Source organism: Rhineura floridana, chromosome 6, assembly GCF_030035675.1.
Source record: "Rhineura floridana isolate rRhiFlo1 chromosome 6, rRhiFlo1.hap2, whole genome shotgun sequence".
Lineage (NCBI taxonomy): Eukaryota > Metazoa > Chordata > Lepidosauria > Squamata > Rhineuridae > Rhineura > Rhineura floridana.
In genome coordinates, this window is record NC_084485.1 from 126,374,235 (window position 1) to 126,397,414 (window position 23,180).

The following is a 23,180-nucleotide window of genomic DNA, read 5'->3' on the forward strand; positions in this document are numbered from 1 at the left end:
TAGTGGATCGTAAGTTGAACATGACCCAGCAGTGTGATGCTGCGGCAAAAAAGGCAAACGTGGTTTTGGGCTGCATAAACAGAGCTATAGTTTCCAGGTCGAGGGAAGTAATAGTCCCACTATATTCTGCATTGGTCAGGCCTCATCTGGAATACTGCGTTCAGTTCTGGGCGCCTCATTTTAAGAAAGATATAGACAAGTTAGAGCGGGTTCAGAAGAGGGCGACGAGGATGATAGCCGGTATGGAGAACAAGTCTTATGAGGAAAGGTTGAAGGAACTTGGCATGTTCAGTCTGGTGAAGAGAAGGCTGAGGGGTGACATGATTGCACTCTTTAAGTACCTGAAGGGCTGTCACATAGAGGAGGGTACAGATTTGTTCTCTGCTGCCCCAGAGGGTAGGACTAGGTCTAATGGTTTTAAGTTGCAGGAGTGTAAATTCAGATTGGACATTAGAAGGAACTTCTTGACAGTAAGGGCAGTTCGGCAATGGAACCGACTGCCTAGGGAGGTGGTGGGATCCCCTTCGCTGGATGTCTTCAAGCAGAGGCTGGACAGCTATCTGCGGGAGATGCTCTAGCTGTGGATTTCCTGCTGTGAGCAGGGGGTTGGACTCGATGGCCTACAAGGCCCCTTCCAACTCTATGATTCTATGAAACCTAAGTAAATGCACACAACTGTACATAATTTAACTTCATAGCACAATTGGGAGGTTTTAGTTCAGAAATATAGATCTGGTGCCTAGATTAAGAGCATACAAAACATTAAAAAAGAATCTGATGAAGTTCGTTGTAGCCTTTGTTGATCTTTATGGTGCCATTGGATTCTTGGTGATTTTATGCTCAAAGACAATGGATTTTGAGAAGCATGAGTGGTAGGAAACTTGTAGAAAGTGACATTACCACCTCTTCCTCCCAACTGCAACACCAAAAAGCCACTCTTGGGTGTAGGGGGACCTTCTGGAATTGCATAGGATGGAGCATGGAGAGCTCAATAAGGATGGAGAAATGGGCCAAAATAGCATGGAGACGCTATCTCTCAGTTTCAGAGGGCTCCCTGATCCTCAAGAGCAGCTTTAGAAGGGTGCAGGAGACTGTAGTCAGAGGGGGTAGGAAAGCCTGATTCTGCTGACGGTACTTAGGATCAAATCAAATATCAGTATCTAGTGGTGTCTTATACCAAATCTCCTATAAAGTCTGAAACATCAGGAAGGTTACAGTATGTTTGTACCATGAAACTATTTTTAAAATGAACACAGTAAAAATTAATGTAGACGTTTGCTGCCAATATAGTAGTAACTGAATGAAGTAGCATCTGATGAAATAGGCTGCGCCTATGAAACCTTATTTCACAATAAATATGTTAATCCTTAAGGTACTGCAGGACTATTTGCCATTTTTATTAGGGCACAGTAATAATTCTTGTGAGCCATTTTGCTGAAAAAAAATTAACCTAGCAGCATCAAAGCTATGCTTCCATAGGCTCTAAAAAGATTAACAAGAAGAGTGAATTGTACAATTTCAGGCAGGGCACCCATAAAAGAATCCCAAGTAACTTACATTTTGCAAAGCCACTTCAGTCCGCTTCAGTTAGTAAGTTTGCTTACTAACTTCTTATTAAGGCTGTGCATTCAGTTCTGAACAATAATCTCCTGTACATAAATATGCAAATTATTTTCCTTGTAACAACTATAGAAATATTTTTCAATACCGCTAGTGCAAGTTAGCAATATCAAAAGATTTTCTGGGCTGATAGCACTTTCAATCTAGAGATCGTAATAGAATAGGGGCCAAACTGACCTTTGGTCAACTCTCTGGGAGCTACATACCAGTGTGGTATGTAGCCAAAAGTGGGTGTGGACACTCCACTCTTTCACACAGCCCCGTGCAGATCAGCTGATGAGTCGGTGATTTGCATCCCCATCAGGGCACTGCACTGAGCAAAGAGGTTCGAACCTCTTTGTCCACACAAACACCAAGTCTATTTTATTTTTCCCCTCCTTTTGCTGCCTGCCACCAAAACATGTGGAGTCTTGGGCGTCAGGAAAATTTATTTGGGGGACTGGCGGTTAGCTATTCCTGTAGCAGAAAATGCAAGTATAGATGGATTCAACTTTCCATAAAGTACAAAAATATCTTTTTTGTTTGTTTTACCACTAAGAAACTAATAGACTATCCCATAATACTGAAATAATACAACTGAAAAAGTCCACTGAAATGAATAAGGGAGACACAGTGTCTGCAGGAGGAAGGGGACCACCATCGTTCAGGGGAGGAGATAATTGCAGATTTCATTTGTTTCTCTAGACAAAGGTACAATTGTATTATCAAGCTGCACTCATATAGAAAAATGTCTCATCTCTTGAACTACAAAATAATTGCTACCATTCAACTAATAAGTAACAATCCAGATAATCATACCTACTCCCATTGGAATCAATGGGATTCAGGATGTAATTACATTTAAATCCCTTTGATTCATATGGGTCTTAAGTATGTTTAATTTTCTCAGGACTGAGTTTAAATCTTACATTTATTTTCCCAGAGTAAACAGCTCAAAGGAAAAAGGCTAATGAGAAGGGGAACAAAGATCAAATAAAAAATAAAGTTACAAACATGACTACTATAGCAATTTCCAGAGGGGTAGCAGTGTTCATCTGTTATGGCAAAAACAAAGGAGCCTTGTGGCACTTTAAAAACTAACCAATTTTGGAGAAGCTTTTGTGGACTTGAATTGGATAAAGTAGACTGTATTCCATGAAAACCTTTGTCTTTTCAGTTGTGGATCCCCACTGGTAGAATGTACTCCCCAGTGAGGTCTGCCTGGCACCTTCGCTGCCATCTTTTACGCGCTAGGTAAAATATTACCTTTCCCACCAGGCTTTTGATGGACTATATGTTTTTGCTCTAAGTGTGCTGCCACAGCTTCTTTCAGCTGTTATTGGTGTGTGTATTTTCTATAAATTGCATGTGTTTTTGTATGAATGTGTTATTATAATGCATTGATAATGTTTGTTTTTAAATATGTTGTAAGTCACATGGAGACCTCTGTGTAACAAGCAACTAAAATCTAAATTAATAATAATAATATTGTTAGTTTTTAACAACAACTATAACAGCTTATTTGTTAGTATTTAACATGCCACAACATTCTTTGTTGTTCTCACTACTTTAACACATGCTTTGTTATAGACTTAAATCCATTGTTCACTCCAAGTCCATAGACCAAGACAACCAAAATTATAATGGCAGCACAAACCAGAAAGTCTGGAACACAAACAATAACTTATACATAGACCCATAGCATTGCTATCCTACCTCCTTTATAAAAAAAATCAACGTTTCAGTGCCTGGGAACCAAAGACATATTTCTCAGATAAACAGGGAATGGGATTGTTTACATATTTTGAAATAGCACAGTAGGCAAATAAAACATTTAGGGGAAAAAACCCATCTGTACTTCACAACACGGAATGAATGTCAAGGGTCTTGATCTGTTAGCTTTGTGACAAAAGCCCTGTGGCACAGGTCCAGGACCTGAAGTTCCCTGTTTGTGAAGAATAATTGCTACTTTGTGTAACAGCTGAATTTAGTCTTCCATTCTAAGACTCCATTAAAAAAGAGCTCAGTGAAAAGAGGAGTGCCATGGCAACAGAATCGTCTTTTAAATGAAGCCAAAAACAAGCTGGTCAGACTATTTAGCTTCTTTGGTCTGCTCATACTTTCAATCTGGCTGGTCTCAATCCATGCTGCACATTGAATTCTGCCAGGTACATATTGGCATAGTAAGATGATGAATGGCTCATAAAAGCCAGAGCATATTGGAGATATGGTGTAGTCTTTGGGAGTAGGTAGACTATTTATATCAGGTAGGTAGACTATGTACAGAAGTAAAATGGGTTAAGAAGTGAATGGGTTAATACAATATCACCTTTCAAATTAAGAATGAACCACAGTGAGTATAACAAAACCAAGTGCAGCTTTTGCCAACCTGGTGCCTCCAGATCCTTTGGACTACAACTCCTATCAGCTTCAACTTACCACTACTGCAAAAGAAATGCACTGAACATGATTGTAAGGTACAAAAAATGGCACAATTAGAACGAAACAAGGACAATGGCTAAAAACGCATACTCTTGACAGAAGATTCTGATTTTGATTAAGATCACTTAGATTTAGTTAAATTTTCTTAAAACCATCAAAAATAGGAAAGTATGAAATCTTTAGTATGACTGGCAAAGTAAATTTGAAAAATTACCATTTTGCATTAATACATATAGTCCACATTTCCTTCTTTTTTAAAATAAGCCTGAAGTAGCTAACAAAAGTGATGTAACTCCATAAAACAAACATATCTAGGAAACATTAAGAACACATCCCATATAATAATTTCAAGCAATAGTAGCAAAGACACCTGCAGTTATCCTACAAATATCTGTTTTAAAAGAAATGTGGAGACTTTCATGCATGTTATGTTTTTCTCAGGCTGCCATCATGCTATAATCACATGATGACAACCTTCTAAATGCTGTGGGATCATTGCAGCAGCAGCAAGCCGGCAAGATAGGGAGGAAGGCCGACAGACAAGGCTAGGTGAAGTGGTGGGAGGATGGGCTAGGCACCAGCTGGGGGATGAGGTGAGCAGTTTGGGCAAGCTGCAGAGGAATAGGCAAGGCAGGTGGGTGAGGCTAGGTAAGAAGCCCGAGGAACACACGTGCCCCAGCACACCACATGGTGGTACTTGGACATATGGCAAGGGGGGTTCTCCGACATTCCTGTTCCTGGGGCTAGGCGCTGGAGATGGTGTGCAAAGTGCACAGGGGTGGAAACCCCTATTAACAAAATAAAAAAACCACAAGTATATATGAAAACATAGATTGTTGAAAAGCATAAACAAATTGTCATATCACTGTCTTGGGACTAATCTGTCATCAAAGCTGCAGAAAGAGCCTACAGACTTCAAAAGGATAGAGAAAGCTGAACAAAAATCTATACAGTAGAATCAACCAAGCACACAAGTGTTTACTCCTCAGAGATGGAATCTTCCATATAGAAGAATCCAAAGACCATAGGGTTAGTTAATGCTAAAGTCCTTCCAACTTTATCTTTGTGACATACATGCTAATCACAGTATGCAGCTGACTTGATTTTTGTGACACACATACTAGTCACAGGATGTAGGTAGGGATTTCTGCCATTATAAATGAGATTCTTTTGTCAAACTGAGCGTACTCAAAATAGGAGTGGAGCATGTCCGAATCAATGCTAAACTGAGCAATTAAAAATTATCTAACTTTAAAAATATTTCCCTTACGATATGTGACAGACTATGACTGCTTTCACACTGCACTTTATTAGTTATTCTGACTATTTCTTACCTGGTAACATGTGCATTATATTTGATCTCTCACACGACATACAAGCTAGTTCCAGAAATCTTGTGGAATATAGTGCAAGTTTAGGGCTAGTTTTTGTGATAAATAAAACCAGAAATAATATGTTTGCAAGCTTGAGAACCCAGAAAATGGCAGGAGTTTTTCGCTAGCTGCAGCTGCTCACATGACAGGCATAAATAAATAAATAATCCCAGCATACAGTGCACTCCTGCTCCCTAGGCATGCGGGTTTGTTTGCCTGACAAAAATTGTACCGGTATTCCGGCTTAGGCGCAGGTAGCAGCAGCATTTCCCCCCTACACTTCTGTGTTTATACAACTAAAAAAAAAAAAGTGAGATGCTAAAGGAAGAGGGGTTGCATGGCAACAGGATGAGATTGTAGACCTCCCACACAATGGGAAACACAGTGTGCATGTGTACAACAGGTGACGGATGAAAACAAGATGAGGTTCATTGCAACCGTATGAAAGAAATTTGCACAAAATGCCGGTATATCGGCTGAAAAAGCTGCTGTTCCTTAACACAAGTAAGAAAGGAATTTTAGAAATTGGGTTAGAAGCACTACCATTTTAATCCGTTACACTAATGCAATAAGCCACATGTCTGAAAGCAGCCTAACTGAAAGTTAAGACTATGAATACATATATATGAATGGAAATCATGAGATGCCTGATTACTAACCTACCACTAGAACAGCCTTTCCCAACCTTTGGGTCTCCAGATGTTGTTGGACTACAACTCCCATCAGCCCCAGCCAGCATGGCCAGTGGTAAGGAATGGTGGGGAATGTAGTCCATCAACATCTGGGGACCCAAAGGTTAGGAAAGGCTGCACTAGAACACTGAACTTGAGATATTTGGGGGCAGAAGAAAGGGGCCAGATTTTTGCTTTTCAATCCATTGGATAAATGTAGGCAATATCCTTCCACTGTTTCCTCTCCAAAAGTGGAGGGCTGCCAACATGGATGTAATGTATTGTAAAACATAAAGAACACAGTTCAACAGAAACAGTCTTAATGAAAAGGAAAATAGAAAGTTCAAGGAAAAAATTTGTAGACGTCAAGAAGTTGGGTAGTGTTGGCTTAGAGGAGATCAAGAAAAAACTTGCATGAAAATGAAAGCTAAAAGAAAACAAAGCACTCAGCAAATGAAAGGAAACTGCTTTTTACTGCTCCAATTGAGTTTCTTTTCCAAGGTACATTAAAAATATGATTCTTCCCTTAAAAAAGCAATTTACAGTGCAACATTATATATGTCTACTCAAAAGTAACTAAGTCCTGCTGAGACCAAGGTTGCAATCCAAGCACACTTACCAGGGAGTAAGTTCCATTAAACGCAATGAGACTCATTTTTGAGTAGACATGGATGGGACTGCACTGTGAATAATCACTATCATTATCCACCTGCTTGGACAGAACTGCACACCTTTTCAGGCATTGCTTCCCAAGAAAAGAAAGGCGCCTTTCAGAGCGGGAGCTCCTTTTCTTTTTTCTGTTTCTTTCCTTCTAAGTTTTGGAAGTTTTCAGGAAGCTGTGCGCTATAGTGCACGATGCCTTCTTTAAAGTTTAAAAGCGAGTAATTTCTCCTGACCTTTCCTCTTCTTGCAATATGGTCTGGCAATATGTAGTCTTTGAACCAAATACGGCCTAAGGAAGGCTTTAAGCTCTCCCCTGAAACCAATTAAGCTCCCTCTGGAAACTAGCAGGAATCAAGTTGGAAGAATGTAATTATAGCATGCATTGATGCTGTGAAGGAATGGAATTTCACTTTCTGGGAATATATGCATTACTTGCGTGTCTTGCTGCATCTTGCAACAGCGAGTCCTAGCAAATACCCTGAAGCATAATTATCACTGCATATATGAGAAAAGTAACATCTCAGTCTGGGGGATTCATATCTTCCTGTGACCTACTGGGGTGGGGCATATGACTGACAAGGGGAGTCTATGTCAAAATATAGCCATCCTGGAGGCAATCAGATCAAGGAGATCAGAAATTTGCTGAAGAAAGGCTTCAAGGAACAAAGGGCTACTAATATGCATGAATTGTACTGAGAGCCTATTGAGTTTAGGGACTGTTTTAGACTAGGGCAAGTGTACTGCATTTAACCAATTTTAATGTGTTTTTACTCCAAAGGGATATTCTGGATTTCTGTAATTTGGGTGCATTGCATTTCTTTCTCTATATCACTTGCACGCCTTAAACACCACATTTTTTTCTGTTTTAGTAAACTCTTCATTTTATAAATCCTGTCTGGTCTCTACTTATTTTAAACACCCTCACACCTAGAAGTCACAAAAGAGGCTTTAGAGAGACCCCAGGGAAACTAGGAGGGTGCAAGAGAAGGGTAAACTCTGCTGTGGCTGGTTCTGCCTTCCCCAGACAGCCCCGATGTACATTACATTTTAATCAAAGAGTCACAGTCCTAGATAAATTAATTTGGGACTGAAATGTCAGTAACAGTAACATCCTCGGGTAAGAATGCCTTTATAGCAGTGGTTCCCAAACCTCCCCCCCCCCATGGACCATTAGAAAATTGCTGAGAGTCTTGGTGGACCACTTAATGATTTTTCTGCCTGTAGTAGTAGCAATTGTAATGTGCTGTGAAAATGCTATTTGATTTTAATTGTATTTTGTTGCTTCTTTTATTTCTTAATTGTATTTTATTGTATTACAATTTGCATTCCATAGAATTCAAATCGTAATACAATAAAATACAATATAAAAAAGAAGCAATAATATGCAATTAAAAATCAATATGAATACTGAATTGCAGAAATGTCACAGACCACCTGAATGAAGCTCGTAGACCACTGGTAGTCCACAGACCACAGTTTGGGAACCCCCGCCTTGTACCAAAGCTGTATTTGATTATGCTTATAGAACTTGAATCTATTTTATCCCAAGGAATCTCCATTTGGATTCTTATAGCTGCTAAAAGACTCAGGAAAAAGCAGTTAACAATCCACCTTGAGCTTAAATCTTTCCCACTGAATTCAATGAGAGTTATAGGGAGATTTACATGTTTTCATTCTGAAATTTTCCATTAAAAACAACCAAGTAAAACATCTATACAACATCTATACAACTTCAGCTGATATAATATACCTGGTTTAAGCATCTTAGGCCTCTTTCTAAGCACCAGAAACAGCAAAAACAGCATTTGAATATGCATCTTGCACATGCATTCTCCTAGGGGGGAAAAGTAGTAATCAGTTATCAAAGCCAGAAAACATGTTTACAAATCTAGTGTTTTATACTCATGGGTTGTGAAATCATACTGTATCTCACCCTTCCATGTATGCAGAAGATATATATGAGATCATCTCCCCAAATGAGAAATGCTTAGGGAAGCCCTTGTACTTGGGATGTTCATTTGGACACAAGAGCTCCTGCATGCACAAGAAACCATTAGATTGTATTGTATTCATTTATTACATTTATACCCTACCTTTCTTTTCATGATAGAAACCCAAGGCGGCTTACATATGGTTCCCAGATGGTCTCCCATCCAGGCACTGACCAGACCTGACCCTGCTCAGCTTCAGCAGGGAGCTGGCCTCATATGCCTTCAGACCATAGCCTGGGCCTCACACACTGTGAACAATCAAAAGAATTGCTCCTAAGTAAGTTTTCCTTATTCCAGGATCTCCATTATCAGAGAACAGCGTGAAGTACTTTAGCATCAGTCATCTCTGTTGTTACCATCTCTGTTGTTCATCGAATGTTCCAAGCACACACTTGTTCAAACTAAGACTGTACTGAATATTCTTCTGTTTTGATATTTTGGGGTGAAAATTATGTGATGTAAAAATATTTCCTAATAAACCTTTTAATTGTGTGAAAATTTACTTTTTTATCCTGTTCACTGCCATTGTTTCCCATATCTACTAGTGCTTCTGCATTATTCACCTATTTATTTATTTCTTCTTTCTTCCCCCTGGATGAGTCAAATGGCAAAGCAAACCAATAAAATATTACATAGAAAATAGGATGTCACAATATCACATAGTCAATCTAGATTTGGCTGTATGATGACATAACTGAGAGACATTGCAACCAATTAGAGTGAGCATAAGAAAGGATAATGTAAATGAACAGGTGAACATTTCCACAGGCATTGTTGAAAAACTGCCAAAAGATGAAGGAGCTTTTTGATACTGCTGAAAATGGACCATTGGTCTCACCTGAAGGGTGATTTTCATATGAGGACGGCCATCACTGCGGTATTAGCTCCACCTATCGTGCGAAGGCAAGAATGTTTTTTGAAGGCAAGAATGTTTTTTGAAGTCAAGACTAGGGGCGTCGAGCCCCTCCCACTCTCCAGTTCATTCGCAGCGAGTCTATAGAGAAATATCTAAAGATACAAGAAACAGGGCCAACAGGCCTGCCAGCAGGAAAACAACATGCATAATAACATGACTCTAACATAGCGATATAACAGAACTAGTAGTCTTGACTTCACTAGTAACTTTAAATGCAATAGCGTAACAGTAATATATAACGGTTTAGTAATAATATCTATACATCCTCCAACTGGGAGGGTCGTGATGGCTGTCCTCATATGAAAATCACCCTTCAGGTGAGACCAATGGTCCATTTTCCATATGAGGTCGGCCATCACTGCGGGATGTACCAAAGCAGCCCATAATAGGGAGGGACCACCCACATGCTAATTGTCATTAAGAACCTGTTGCAACACTCGTCTGCCAAAAGAAGCATCGGCAGAGGCATAACGATCTATTTTATAATGCCTTATAAACGAGTGTGGAGTAGACCAAACAGCTGCCCTGCAAATATCAGCAACAGGGGCGTTGGTAGCAAAGGCAGCAGAAGTAGCCGCTGACCTGGTGGAATGAGCTGTGATACTATCAGGAACTGGAAGCTGAAGAGCTTCATAAGCTAAAGCAATACAGGCTCGCAACCAGCGGGATAATGTAGAATTAGTTACTTTATGCCCCACAGACCTTGGATGAAAGGATACAAACAGAGACTCCGTTCGTCGAATCTCCTCGGTCCTAGACAGATAGGTCTTGAGAGCCCTCCGAACATCCAACGAATGCCAGGCCTTCTCTAGAGGATGGGTAGGATTCGGACAAAATGAAGGCAGAACAATGTCCTGATTGCAATGGAAAACTGAATCGACCTTGGGATGGAAGGAAGGATCAGTCTTCAGTACAACAGAGTCCTTATGAAAAATACAGAGATGGCAGGCAGAAGACAATGCGCCCAGTTCTGAAACTCGTCTGGCAGAAGTGATGGCGATCAGGAACAAGACCTTGAAGGATAGTAGACATAAAGGCACAGTCCTAAGGGGTTCAAACGGAGGGCGTTGTAAAGCTTGTAGGACCTTGGACAGACTCCATGAGGGAAAACGGTGGATTACAGCCGGTGAACGTAAAGCAGTGCCTCTGAGGAAGCGTTTAATGAACGGATGTGAAGAAATAGCGGCACCAGTGGAGGACACTGAAAGAATGGATGACAGAGTGGACGCATGTCGACGTAGAGTGTTGGGTCTGAGTCCCATCATAAAACCGCTATGGAGATATTGCAGCACTTGATGCATAGTGGCCTGGGATGGATCGCAGTGGTGAGACTGGCACCACTTGGAGAAAGCCACCCAAGTATGTTGATAAATACGAGTGGTAGATGGTCGTCTTGAGGCTAAGATAATATCAATAACAGCGTCAGACAGTCCAGCCGACCTCAAATGTCCCCGTTCAAAAGCCACGCTGTTAGATTGAGCCAAATGGGGTCCTGATGCCATACTGGACCTGGGATAGAAGATCTGGTCTGACAGGAAGTGTCCAAGGATCCATCACCGACATTGCAAGAAGATCCGAGAACCACGGTTGGCGTGGCCAATATGGTGCTATCAAAACCAAATGTGCCCTCTCGCTCCGCGCCTTCCGCAAAGTTTTGGCTAACAGCGGTATTGGAGGGAAGGCGTATAAAAGACCGTCTGGCCACGGTATTGACAGAGCATCCACTGCTTCCGCTGTTGTGTCCAGATATCGGGCAAAGTACCTTGGAAGCTGGCAATTGCGACTGGAAGCAAACAGGTCTATTGAGAAGACGCCGAACCAACGCTGGAGACAATGGAAAATGGTCGGATGAAGTTTCCATTCTCCCGGAAAGACCTGTTGTCTGCTGAGCCAGTCTGCTGTCACATTCCAAATCCCTCCGAGATGCTCTGCTTTTAGGGATTGTAGATGTTGTTCTGCCCAGACGAAGATGAGGGAAGCTAGATCCTGTAGGGAACTGGACCTGGTGCCCCCCTATCTGTTCAAATGTGATTTTACACACATGTTGTCCGTTCGAATGAGGACATGGTCCAAAGGGAACAGAGACTGAAAATGAAGTAGAGCTAAGTGGACCGCCTTTAGCTCCAGCCAATTGATGCTCTGAGTCTGCTCTGCTGTGGACCAAACCCCCTGAATGTACTGGGAGTTGCAGTGAGCTCTCCAGCTGATGAGATTGGCATCTGTGGTGACAACAGTCCTGTGAGGTTCTCTGAATGGAGTGCCCCTGGAAAAATGTTGGACCCTCGTCCACCAGCGAAATGAAAGGCACAGTGCGGGGCTCAGAGGAACTGTGCGATGATTGGAGTTGGCAATGTCCTGTTGAAAAGGCAACAGAGCCCACTGAAGGTGGCGAGAGTGGGCTCGAGCCCATGGCATAATACGGATAGTAGAGATGAACATTCTGAGCGCCCTGGCTAGAAGCATGACGTCTGCAGTTGTTTGTTACATCAAGGCCCTCGCGATGTTTGTGATGGCAGTTATGCGTTCTGGAGACAGAAACACCATCGCCTGCAGGGTGTCCAACATCGCCCCTAGATGTAGTAGGCATTGGGTCGGTCGGTTGAAAATGGCTTTTGTCGAAGTTGACAAGCCAGCCGTAGGCCTGCAAAACATTGAGGGTGAGCGTTAAATGACAATGAGCCAGCTCCTCAGAGCTTGCCCGTATTAAAGTATCGTCCAAATATGGGTAGAGATGGACCCCTTGAATTCGGAGGTAAGCCACTAAGGTGAGAAGCACTTTGGTAAATACTCTCGGAGCAGAGGAGAGGCCGAACGGCATCGCTCTATATTGAAAATGCTGGGGGCCAAAAGCAAACCGAAGGAACTTTCTGTGGGCTATGCAAATGGGCACATGGAGATACGCTTCCTTTAGGTCGATAGACACCAGGAAGTCTCCTTCTTGCAGGCTTTCAGTAATGGAGTGGAGGGATTCCATTTTGAATCTGCGGTATGTTACAAAACGGTTGACGAACTTGAGGTCCAGTACTGCCCTCCATGACAAATCTCGTTTGGGCACAGCAAATAGGAGGGAGTACACCCCTTCTGACCTCTCTGTTGTGGGGACAGGCTCTATCACCGCTATGTCCAAGAGGTGATGTATAGCTGTCTGCATGATGCTGTGCCTGGCCGGCGCCCTGGGACAAGGGGATGGATGGAATTTGTCTGGTGGGGTCGCCCAAAACTCTATTGCATAGCCAGAACAAAAAAGGTCCCTGATCCAGGCGACCTTAGTCAGACGCAGCCACTGGTCTCCAAACATACGTAGTCTGCCGCCAACAGGAAGTGCATTAGTACTGTTTGCGCTGGCGAGACCCTCCCCTATATGAGGACGATGAGGTACCTCTGCACCCTTGGTACTGACCTCTGCTCTGGAAATGTCGGTTCCAGGTTCCCCTGAAGGAATTGGAGTCATAAGGTCAGAAAATGCGGCCTCGTCCTCCTGGCCGCGTTCCTCGAAAGGGCTGGTTAGTGTGGAAGGAAGGAAATTGCCTGAAAGGTCTATGAGCGATGTTCTTGACAGTGGCCAAAACCGGTTTGTGAGCATCTTTGGGATCAACCAGCACTGCCTTTAGAGCTTCCTCGCCGAAGAGCAAAGATCTGGAGTAAGGAGCCCTAGAAAGATTCACTCTGGCCGTAGAGTCAGCTTGCCAGTGGCGAAGCCAGAGGGTCCGTCGAGCGACTATCTGAGCCGTCATGGCTCGTGCCCCCAGTTGAGTGGCATCCAAAGTGGCATCAGCTACAAAGGCCGCTGTCTTGCGCAACTTTATCAGTGACCTTCTGAGAGAAGCAGGATCAGGGTTAGGGTCCTCTAGAAGGTCATCCAGCCACATCATTGCTGCCCTGGAGAAGATGGAAGCTGATGCGGAGGCTCGCATGGAGAAAGCAATGGCCTCATGATTTTTGCGGACAGCGAAGTCTAATCTTCACTCAGTAGCATCATTTAGTTGAGATTCTCCTTCCCTAGGCAAAAGAGATCGCGAAACTAGGCTAGCGATCGGCTCATCTATGCCGGGGATGGCCAGCTTGGTGGCAAAGTCAGGAGCTAGGGAGTAAAGTTTGTCAGCCAGGTTCTTGAAGCGGCGAGTTTGGAATGGATGACCATTCTTCGGTGGCCAGTTTGGCAATGGGGTGCAGGGGATTTGAGAACCCTGGCCCCTTTAATGGCTGGGGCGGTAGCTGTTGGGGGCGCAGCTTGGAGACCAAGGGTGTTAACAACCCTGCAAGCTAGAGGCTGGTAATCTGAGGTATTAAACAAGCGATACGATGTATCCTCCTCATGTTCCGAATAGTCACTCCATTCATCTCCTTCAGCCTGATCAGCAAAGGTTGACTCCTCCCCATACGAAGTGTCCTCAATACATCTGCCTCTAGCTACGTCAAAAGGATTTGGGGAGCAGGAAGGATTTGCCTCATGACATACATGTTGGTCCATAGTGCGTTGAGGTATGGTGGGAACTTGTGGTGGTGACTGCATTTGAGTGAAAAATGACAGCATGCCTTGAAGTTGTGAAATAAAATCATGAGACAGCTGCAGCCCCGTTGAAGCAGATGGTTGTGCCTGAGTAGTTGGCTCAGTGGGCTGAGCTGGAGGATAAGCCCTGGGCGGCAACACGGGAGGAGGCTGGCTAAGTGTTGGCTGGGTAGGAAAGCCAGCAAAGTCCTCCTCATCTGAAGAGGCAGCAGGGGAATGAAATATATCCGTTAGCTGTTCCTGGACTGCTGTAGTGGGGTTCGGAACAGAAGCATAGCGTGGACGCTTGGGTTTGCCGTGACTGGAAAGATGTTTAGTCTTAGCCAGTGCTTTGGCATGCTTAGTCTTAGTTGCCTTAGATGGTTGTGGCTTGGCTGTCTGAGACATGTCTGGTTGTTCCGCCATCTTATATTTACTATGGGTGCAGTACACGGCCACAGCGGGGGCAGAATGTAGAGACCCGAACAGGCACAGTACATGACCACAGAGGGGGTAGAATGCACTGGCAGATGGCTAAGTACACGGCCACAGAGGGGGCAGAATGTACGATGGTAACAGCGTCAATATAATGCAGACTAGACTTCAGGCTAGGTACACGGCCACAGAGGGGGCAGAATGTATGATGGTAACAGCGTCAATATAATGCAGACTAGACTTCAGACTTGGTACATGGCCACAGAGGGGGCAGAATGTACAGTATAGAGCACCCTGGTACACGGCCACGGAGGGGGCAGAATGTACAGTTCAAATAAGTTGTTTGTACAGGAGCAACTGGCTGGGCGACGGCCACAAGTTGGACAGATGTGGAGATCAAACAGCAGCGGAGGTACGTTCAGTAGCTGCAGAGGGCCAATATTGCAATAGGCGGCAGTATAAGCCAGTGAGAGAGGAACTCTAGTAGAGCTAACTAGACCTATCTGAAAACTCACATACAAGAAAACCTTCTCAAGGTAAGAAACCCCCTTTGTTTAGTTCAGGACAGACGAAAACAAAAAGGGCGGGAAAAAACGGGACAAACAAGATGGCGCCCGTAAAGGGAGCGGGAAGAAGGACACTTAAAATGGCGGACGCTGAGGTGCGACAGCGAACTGACTGAACGACTGCCTAGCGCAGTCTCAAGAGCGAGCGATAGCCATATGTGACAGGCACAATGGCGGGCTGTAGCAGATAAGGAAGTGGACCGCCTTGTGGAAGCAGCCGCCGCCGCCGACTACAGAGACTTTCGCGGCGAGAATTTAAAGCCACAAGTCTGGGTGTGACAGCCGGGACTTAGAGGCAATCCAACGGATAAAAATCTCCGAGGTGAGAGCCGCAGCCACAGGCTCCCGAGTGAATTTTAAAGGTACATCCGCGAGGCAAAACGCCACGGCAGAGCTCGGAGCGGTAGAGAAACAAATGACCTCCTAGGGGAAGAATGAATCGTGAAGGCACGAAACAGACGAGGGGTAAAGCAGGGAGCTGCAGCCGCAAGCTCCCGCTAAGGATGGAGAGAACCGCAGCTGCGGTCTCTCTGAGATCTAAGGCTAAAAAGCCAGGGAAAGAAAAACGGCCCGGGCAAGGGAGAACCCCCCCCAAGGGAATTCCCCAGGAATTTCAAAAACAAACAGTGTTAAATACAAGACAGAGGGAAGGGAAGCACTTGGATACACACAAATGACAATACCCTCACACCCTGCCAAACAAATACACAAACAAACACAAAAGACTTAGCTAAATGCTACGCTATATAAATCTCAATCTTGTTCATACGAAGGCAAGAATTAACTGGAGAGTGGGAGGGGCTCGACACCCCTAGCCTTGACTTCAAAAAACATTCTTGCCTTCGCAAGTGATCCTGTATGTATATATTAAGGGACAGGTTTGATGTATATTATATACTCATAGCTGATCTGCGACAAATCGGAAGTCAACTATTTTATTTTTATTTTTTTTGTTGTATTGTTATGTTTTTTGACTTTGTTTTGTTTGTCTTTTGAAAAATTTGAATAAAAATTATTAAAAAAAAACATTCTTGCCTTCGCACGATAGGTGGAGCTAATACCGCAGTGATGGCCGACCTCATATGGAAAATGTTATTGCAATATAGCAGCCTTGTTTGCATGTCACAATTAGCCACCATTTGTCTTAAACCACATTTTAATCTTGAATATGCCTTTCCCCCCTGCCATGTGGGTCCCCTGCCAATTTCCCCACACCCCCAACAACTGCGTGGCTCAAAGAAGTCATATGATAGTGTCATCCAAACCTGACACACTAGAAATAAACCAAGGTATGTTATTGTTTGTGCTTTGTTTTAAACAGACAAACTATGGTTAGGATTTAGACAACATGACCTTGGGCCAGTCACTGTCTCTCAGCCCTGCCTCACAGGGTTCTTGTGATGATAAAATCACAAGGGGGAGAAACATGACTGTATATCACCTTGAGTTTTTTGGAGGAAAGGTGGAATATAAACAGAGTAATAAATAAAATAAATATTGAGAAGATTTCTTCAAAAATAAAGATCTTACAACAACAAACCTGTAGGATAGTTACACAGCACTTGAAGTTCTATGGACCATAAGAAACATAATCTTTAATATACTTGAAAACTTTTTATTACAAGATGTCAGAAAATTAAAGCAATGGAGCATTAGATAACCTGTTATGTTCTTGGGACTGATACCTGAAAACAGGTATCAGAGAGAAAAAGTGTAAACTAGTATTTTGACATTTTATCTACATAAGGTTACTATAATATTTAGTGAAACAGCCAGGGCCGGTTCCAAGGGGTGGCCAGGTCGGGCACTGGCCCGAGGGCCCCTGAGGCTACAGGAGCCCCTGGGGGCCCCCTCTGCTCCCCTTCTGCGACTCGCAGCAGGACTGCTGCAGCGGATCGCAGGCCAAGAGCTTCGGAGCTCCGCCATTCCCTTCCTGAACTTACCTTGCTCTGCTGTTGCACACGCAGTGGAGCCCTTAAGAAAGATGGTGGCTGAGGCTTTCCTAAGGTGCTGAAGCCTCTGCCGCCATCTTGGCTGATGGCACACATGCGTGCTGTGCGCTTGCATCATAAGAACATAAGAACATAAGAAGAGCCTGCTGGATCAGGCCAGTGGCCCATCTAGTCCAGCATCCTGTTCTCACAGTGGCCAACCAGGTGCCATGAACCAAGATGGCGGCAGAGGCTTCAGCTCCTTAGGGAAACTTCAGCTGCCATCTTTCTTAAGGGCACCGCTGTGTGTGCAACCACAGAACAAGGTAAGTTAAGGAAGGGAATGGCGGAGTCCCGAAGCTCTTGCCATGTGTGACTCACAGAAGGCGAGTGCTGGGGCCTGGGGCAGGCTTTTGCCCAAGGGCTCCAGTGTGTCTGGGGCTGGCCCTGGGCGCTTGCAAACGTGTATGTGTGTGTGTGCACATGCGTGCCAGGGCCCAGGGCAAGCTAGTGCCCAAGGGCCCCGGCATGTCTGGGGCCGGCCGTGGAAACAGCATTGGTATGATCCAGATATATCCAGATATTTCAATATCATCCTGCCTCCTTCACATGTAGATCACATTATTCATAACACATAGTTGCTGAGAAACGTAGGTGCAATCCAACTTACCTTTCTGCCAGGCTGGGGGGAATTGGATGCTGCAGATCCCCAGGGGCACTGCAAGCTCCCGGTGCTGCCGGCCTCCGCCTGCAGCAACCCTCTACTACGGCACCACCAGGAGCCTGCCAGCACTGCCAGGGGTCCACCAGGGATGGCCAGCCTAGCAGACAGAGGGCTGGAGGAAGCTGGCAGAAGCCCCCAAAATGGAGCTTTCTGGGGGCATTGCGGGGCTGAAGCCGCAGGGGTGGACTTATGCAAGATCCTCCTCACATTCCAATCCCTCCCTTGGATCCTGATCTCCTGGGAAACTCTGTGGGCCAAAAGGCCAGTGCAGTAAAAAAAACTGTAACAGGCCTCTACGAGGAGTGCTTACTCCCCTGGAGACCAATCTGTGGGAGCCGACGCTTCCTGGTTGGCTTGTACGCGTGGCTCCTAATGGAGCTGGCGTTCAGCTGGGCTGATGGCTCCTGAGAGGGAGGTGGATCTCGTGGGCTTTCCACCAGTTCCCTCCTCCACTGGCCCCCCTTCCATTGGCCTCCTGGCATTAGGATTGCTCTGCCCATCTCACAATTAAGCTGTGATCTCCAGTTTATTGTTATACACTATTATAAAGCCACAGACATTCAAGACCATTTATTCTCCTTTAGAAGAGGAAAATAAAAGCTACCTTTCATAAAGTTGGAAAAACTCTTAATAACTTCAGTATGTGACAGAGATGAGCTCAGAAATTAGAAATCAAATCTAAAATTAATCCCTGAAACAAGCGTTGCTGCCTTTTCTTGATTAGTGCCATCAGCCTTTTCCTGATCAGACCTAAACATTCAAAATTGTCTTGTCTTTGTAAACTATTCAGAAGCTTCACCTTCTGCAGACTGTGGTAGCTCAATTGCTAAAGAGGGTATGTGGAGAAAATGAATTGCTCTAGTGTTCCACTATTCGCACTAGCTCCATATTATCTTGTAGTCATAACTCAAGGTTCCAGTTTTACTCCATGAAACCCTAAATAGCTCTTCTCATGTGTCCAGTTGCAACCTTAATAACCCAAGGATGCTGTGAGGCGTCCTTCCCTGGCTCTCCCTGTCAGGTTCCTACCTGCTTGTGGCTACTGCCTGTCTCTAGGCACCACCAGGGACTCCACCAGTCCGGACCGCTCTCTCTTATGATTTCTCTCCCCGCTCTAGCACAGATCTCAACAGATCCCCCTGCTAGGCAACCACCAGTAACGTCCCAATACTAGTATTCCCAGAGACTCTGAATACTGGTATTGTTATTCTCTTCACCGCTGCCACCATTTGTTACAGTTCCCCTTCAGCCTTGGTCATTACCTTACCCTCCCTTCTGGTCTGTGAAACCCCAGCCAAGGATCAGGCCTTTGGTAAACCAAATTAAGTATTTATTACAGATAACAAAGCTAACAAGATTAACAAGATTTCTTCTTAAGGCACATAAGCATATGGTTTTACTCAATACTAATCCGAACTCCACCTCCCTCCTGGTAAACAACTCTCTAAACCCCCCCAAGCAATCCACTCTTTCTCTTCTCCCCCCAGATTCCACAATTCACCACCTCACATTCCCCCAGATTTACCTGTCATCCTTTCATTTATACTGTCAGCCATTTTAAACATTCAGCCAATCATCAAACATTCTATTGCCCATTCACTCCCCCTCCTCTTTCACTACTTACCATGTATACTCTAAACAACCAGCACTTACCATATATACACTAATATATAGGAACATCACATTTCCCCCCCCTTAAACAACTGCAGAGTATTATTCCTGTTCCAGGATTTATACGTCGCGTTAACAAATAAAAGTCTCTATGGGGAAAATGTCTTTCTTTGTTCCTCTGTCTGGTCACGTCACTGCAGTCCCAGCCACTTGCCTGGAAAGTCCATCGGCCAGTACATTGTCCTTGCCTTTGATGAACTGGAAGTCCACTTGATAGTCCTGTAGGGCCCAGGACCACCTCTGCAGCATAGTGTTATGGTTTTTCATAGTCTGCAACCATAACAAGGCCCGATGATCCGTAGTCACTGTGCATCTTTGTCCCCACACGTATGGGCGCAACTTGTTCAGTCCCCACACAACCGCTAGGCACTCCTTCTGGACCGACGAATAGTTTTTCTCCCTCGGCGTCAGCTTGCGACTCAGATACGCCACTGGATGTCTGGTGCCTTCTCTCTCCTGCCGCAAGACGACTCCCAGCGCGAGGTCCGACGCATCTGTAGCCACGATGAATGGTTTCTCATAGTCTGGTGCTATTAATATGGGTCCTTGGCACAAGGCTTGCTTCAGCAGATCAAAAGCCTTCTGACATTCATCTGTCCATACCACACGCTCAGAACACTTCTTCTTTGTTAATTCATGCAAGGGGGTTGCTATTTCCCCAAAATTTCTCACAAACTTCCTATAAAATCCAGCCACACCCAGAAATGCCCTTACTTGTTTTTTGGTTAAGGGGATCGGCCACGCTTGTATTGCCTCCACCTTGCTCCATAAGGGGGTGATTTTCCCACTCCCCACCTTATGTCCTAAATAGATTACTTCCTTTAGTCCAAACTGGCATTTCTTAGCTTTTATTGTGAGGCCTGCTTTTCTTAAGGCCTCCAATACTGTTGTCAGGTGTTGGACATGCTCAGGCACCGACTTGCTAAAAATGGCCACGTCATCGATATAGGCCACTGCAAAATCTGACATGCCTCGCAACACAGTATTGATTCGCCTCTGAAATGAACTTGGTGAGTTCCTTAGTCCCATGGGTAAGGTCACAAACTCATATAACCCATCTGGTGTACTGAAGGCAGTTTTGGCTCTGGATTGCTCGTCTAGTTCCATTTGCCAAAATCCTTTACAGAGATCTAGTGTAGAGATAATGGTTGCTGCCCCCAATAACTCTAACATAGCGTCTACCCTAGGCATAGGATACGCATCTGGGACAGTAATTTTATTGATTAGCCGATAATCAATGCAAAACCTTGTCGTTCCATCTTTTTTCGGAACCAGGACAATACTTGAGGCCCAGGGACTGATGGATTCCCTGATCACTCCTAATTCCAGCATATCTTCCACCTCCTTTTTGACCTCATTCAAAACTTTCCCATTCGCACGGTACGGAACAGATCTGATTGGGGCATGATCTCCAGTATCAATGGAATGTATAACTATACTGGTTCAGCCAGGTTTGTTGCTAAAGAGATTCCTATAGGTTTTCAAAACTCTCAGAATCTCTTCTTTTACTTCCTCCTCTACCTCCTCTGACCATTCCACTTGATCTACCCCTCCTTTGTCTTTGCTTTCCTGTACCAAATCTGGAAGTTCAGGCCCACTTCCCTCAGGGAATAAGGTAACTTGCAACACCTGTGCATCCCTGGTATGGTAAGGCTTCAACATATTTACATGAACCACTTTGCTTTTGTTTAATTGGTCTGTGGTGATTACATATGTCACTGTGTCAAGCCTTTCTCTGATGGTATATGGTCCTTCCCAGTTAGCCTGTAATTTGTCATGTTTCCTGGGTATGAACGCCATAACCATATCTCCCACATCATACACACGTTCTCTGGCTGTTCTGTCATACCAGTAACTTTGCTTCTCCTGTGCTTGACTGAGATTCTTTTTCACCACCTCCATCATTTGTTTCACTGGTTCACATTCATCCTTTCTCTCAGCAGGCATCCACAGTCTATATAAAATCCCATTCTCACACACAACTTGATTCCTCAGTTTGTCAGTGAAAGGAATCTGTTGGGCCAGAGCCTGTTCCTTTATTTGATTCAAACTGGTATCGTTATGCAGCTCTTCCCTGAATTGATCTGCTTCTTCCCCAGAGACCACTTGATACAGTTTGTCTTCTTCAGCAGGCCTGCTAGTGGTTGCTATGGTGACCTGAGGCTGGTTAACAGATTCCACCCTGTTTGTTTCAGCCCCCCTTAATATGGCTTCTTTTTCTCTGCCAATTTGCTGTCTGGTCACTACATAGATCTTTCCTTGGGCGCCCATTACATCCCTTCCCAGTATTACTGGTTCTTGTTGCTGGGCATTAATGCCTACTTTATATCGGCCCTCTCGGCCTCTCCAAGTCATTTCCACCAGGGCCACAGGCAAACTTTCTGGTTGACCCCTCACGCCTTGGATAGTCACAGTTTCCTGAGGTAATATTACCTCAGATTTTATTAAATCTGGCCTCAGTAATGTCTGAGCGGCACCAGTATCAAGCAATGCCCAATAATTTGCCCCTTGTACTCTCAATTCCTCTCTCAGACTTGAATCAAGGTCTGTTACTTCTGTCCAGTTTATCTGGCAAAACTGAACCTTTTTCGCTGTTTCTAAAGCGTTGGGCTCTGTTTTCACTGCCCTTGTCTGAGCAGGATTACTAATGGGGTTGGCAACCTCACATTGAAAACGTAGGTGCCCTGGTCTACCACATTTGTAGCATAATTTCTCCTCACTTTTAGGGTACACAGATCCACTCTGGGGTGTCCTGTGCCCTTCAGATTTTACTGGAGGACTCACTCGCTGTGGTACCACATCCCTTCTGCCAGCACTATATGGTCTGGGTTTAAAATCTCTTGATGTTTTCCCCACCCAGCCAGTTCTATTGGAGGCGAAGTGATCCGCCATCTCTGCGGCCTCCAGCACAGATGTAGGGGAACGGTCTTTGACCAGGAGCCTTATTTCTGGTGGTAACTGATGGTATAATTGATCCAGTATCATGAGGCTTTTCACCTCTTCCACTGACTGAGCTTTGGCACTACTCATCCACTTTCCAAATATATCCATCAACTTTGCTCCCAGTTCCACAAAAGACCTCCCTGTCTGTATCTGGCAGTTTCTGAAAAGCTTTCTAAAATAATCAGGCCCCAGTCTGAATCTTTTAAACACTGCTTCTTTGAATTCAGCATAGGTGACGGGCTTGTCTGAGGGGAAATATTGGTATACCTCAGCCAATTCCCCTTTAATCAGGTTTGATAAATACTGCATGTATTTATCTTCAGGTAGCCCCCACAACTGAGCTGCTTTTTCAAAGGTGCTGAGGTAAATTTGAGGATCTTGACCAGGCTCATAGACAGCAAAGTCCTTTGGACTAATTTTTATTTTTGCTCCATCTCTCTCTTTCCTTGTCTCCTCAGAGTGAAATTTCTCTCTATCAAATTTTAACTTTTCTACTTGTAATTCAGCATCCAATGCTCGTTGCTTCTCCCTCTCCTCAAACCCCAATCTCATTCTCTCAATTTCCAACTCCCTCTGTTTTTCCTTCTCTGCACCTTCCATCCTCAATCTCTCAGCTTCCAACTCCCGCTGTTTATCTTTTTCCTCAGCCTCCATCCTCAATCTCTCAGCTTCCAACTCTCTCTGCTTGTCTTTTTCCTCAGCCTCCATCCTCAATCTCTCAGCTTCCAACTCTCTCTGTTTTTCCTTCTCTGCACCTTCCATCCTC

At 44.3% G+C, this 23,180-nt stretch overlaps 1 protein-coding gene across 3 annotated transcripts in view; it reads right to left on the reverse strand.

Moving 5' to 3' along the window:
• SLC44A3 (solute carrier family 44 member 3) overlaps positions 1-23,180 on the reverse strand; it is a 97,388-nt gene that overhangs the window by 17,772 nt on the left and 56,436 nt on the right. For all 3 annotated transcript variants that reach the window (XM_061633739.1, XM_061633737.1, XM_061633738.1), the window contains exon 12: positions 8,499-8,582. In XM_061633739.1, the coding sequence (XP_061489723.1) occupies positions 8,499-8,582 (84 nt within the window). The remainder of the gene's footprint in view (positions 1-8,498; positions 8,583-23,180) is intronic.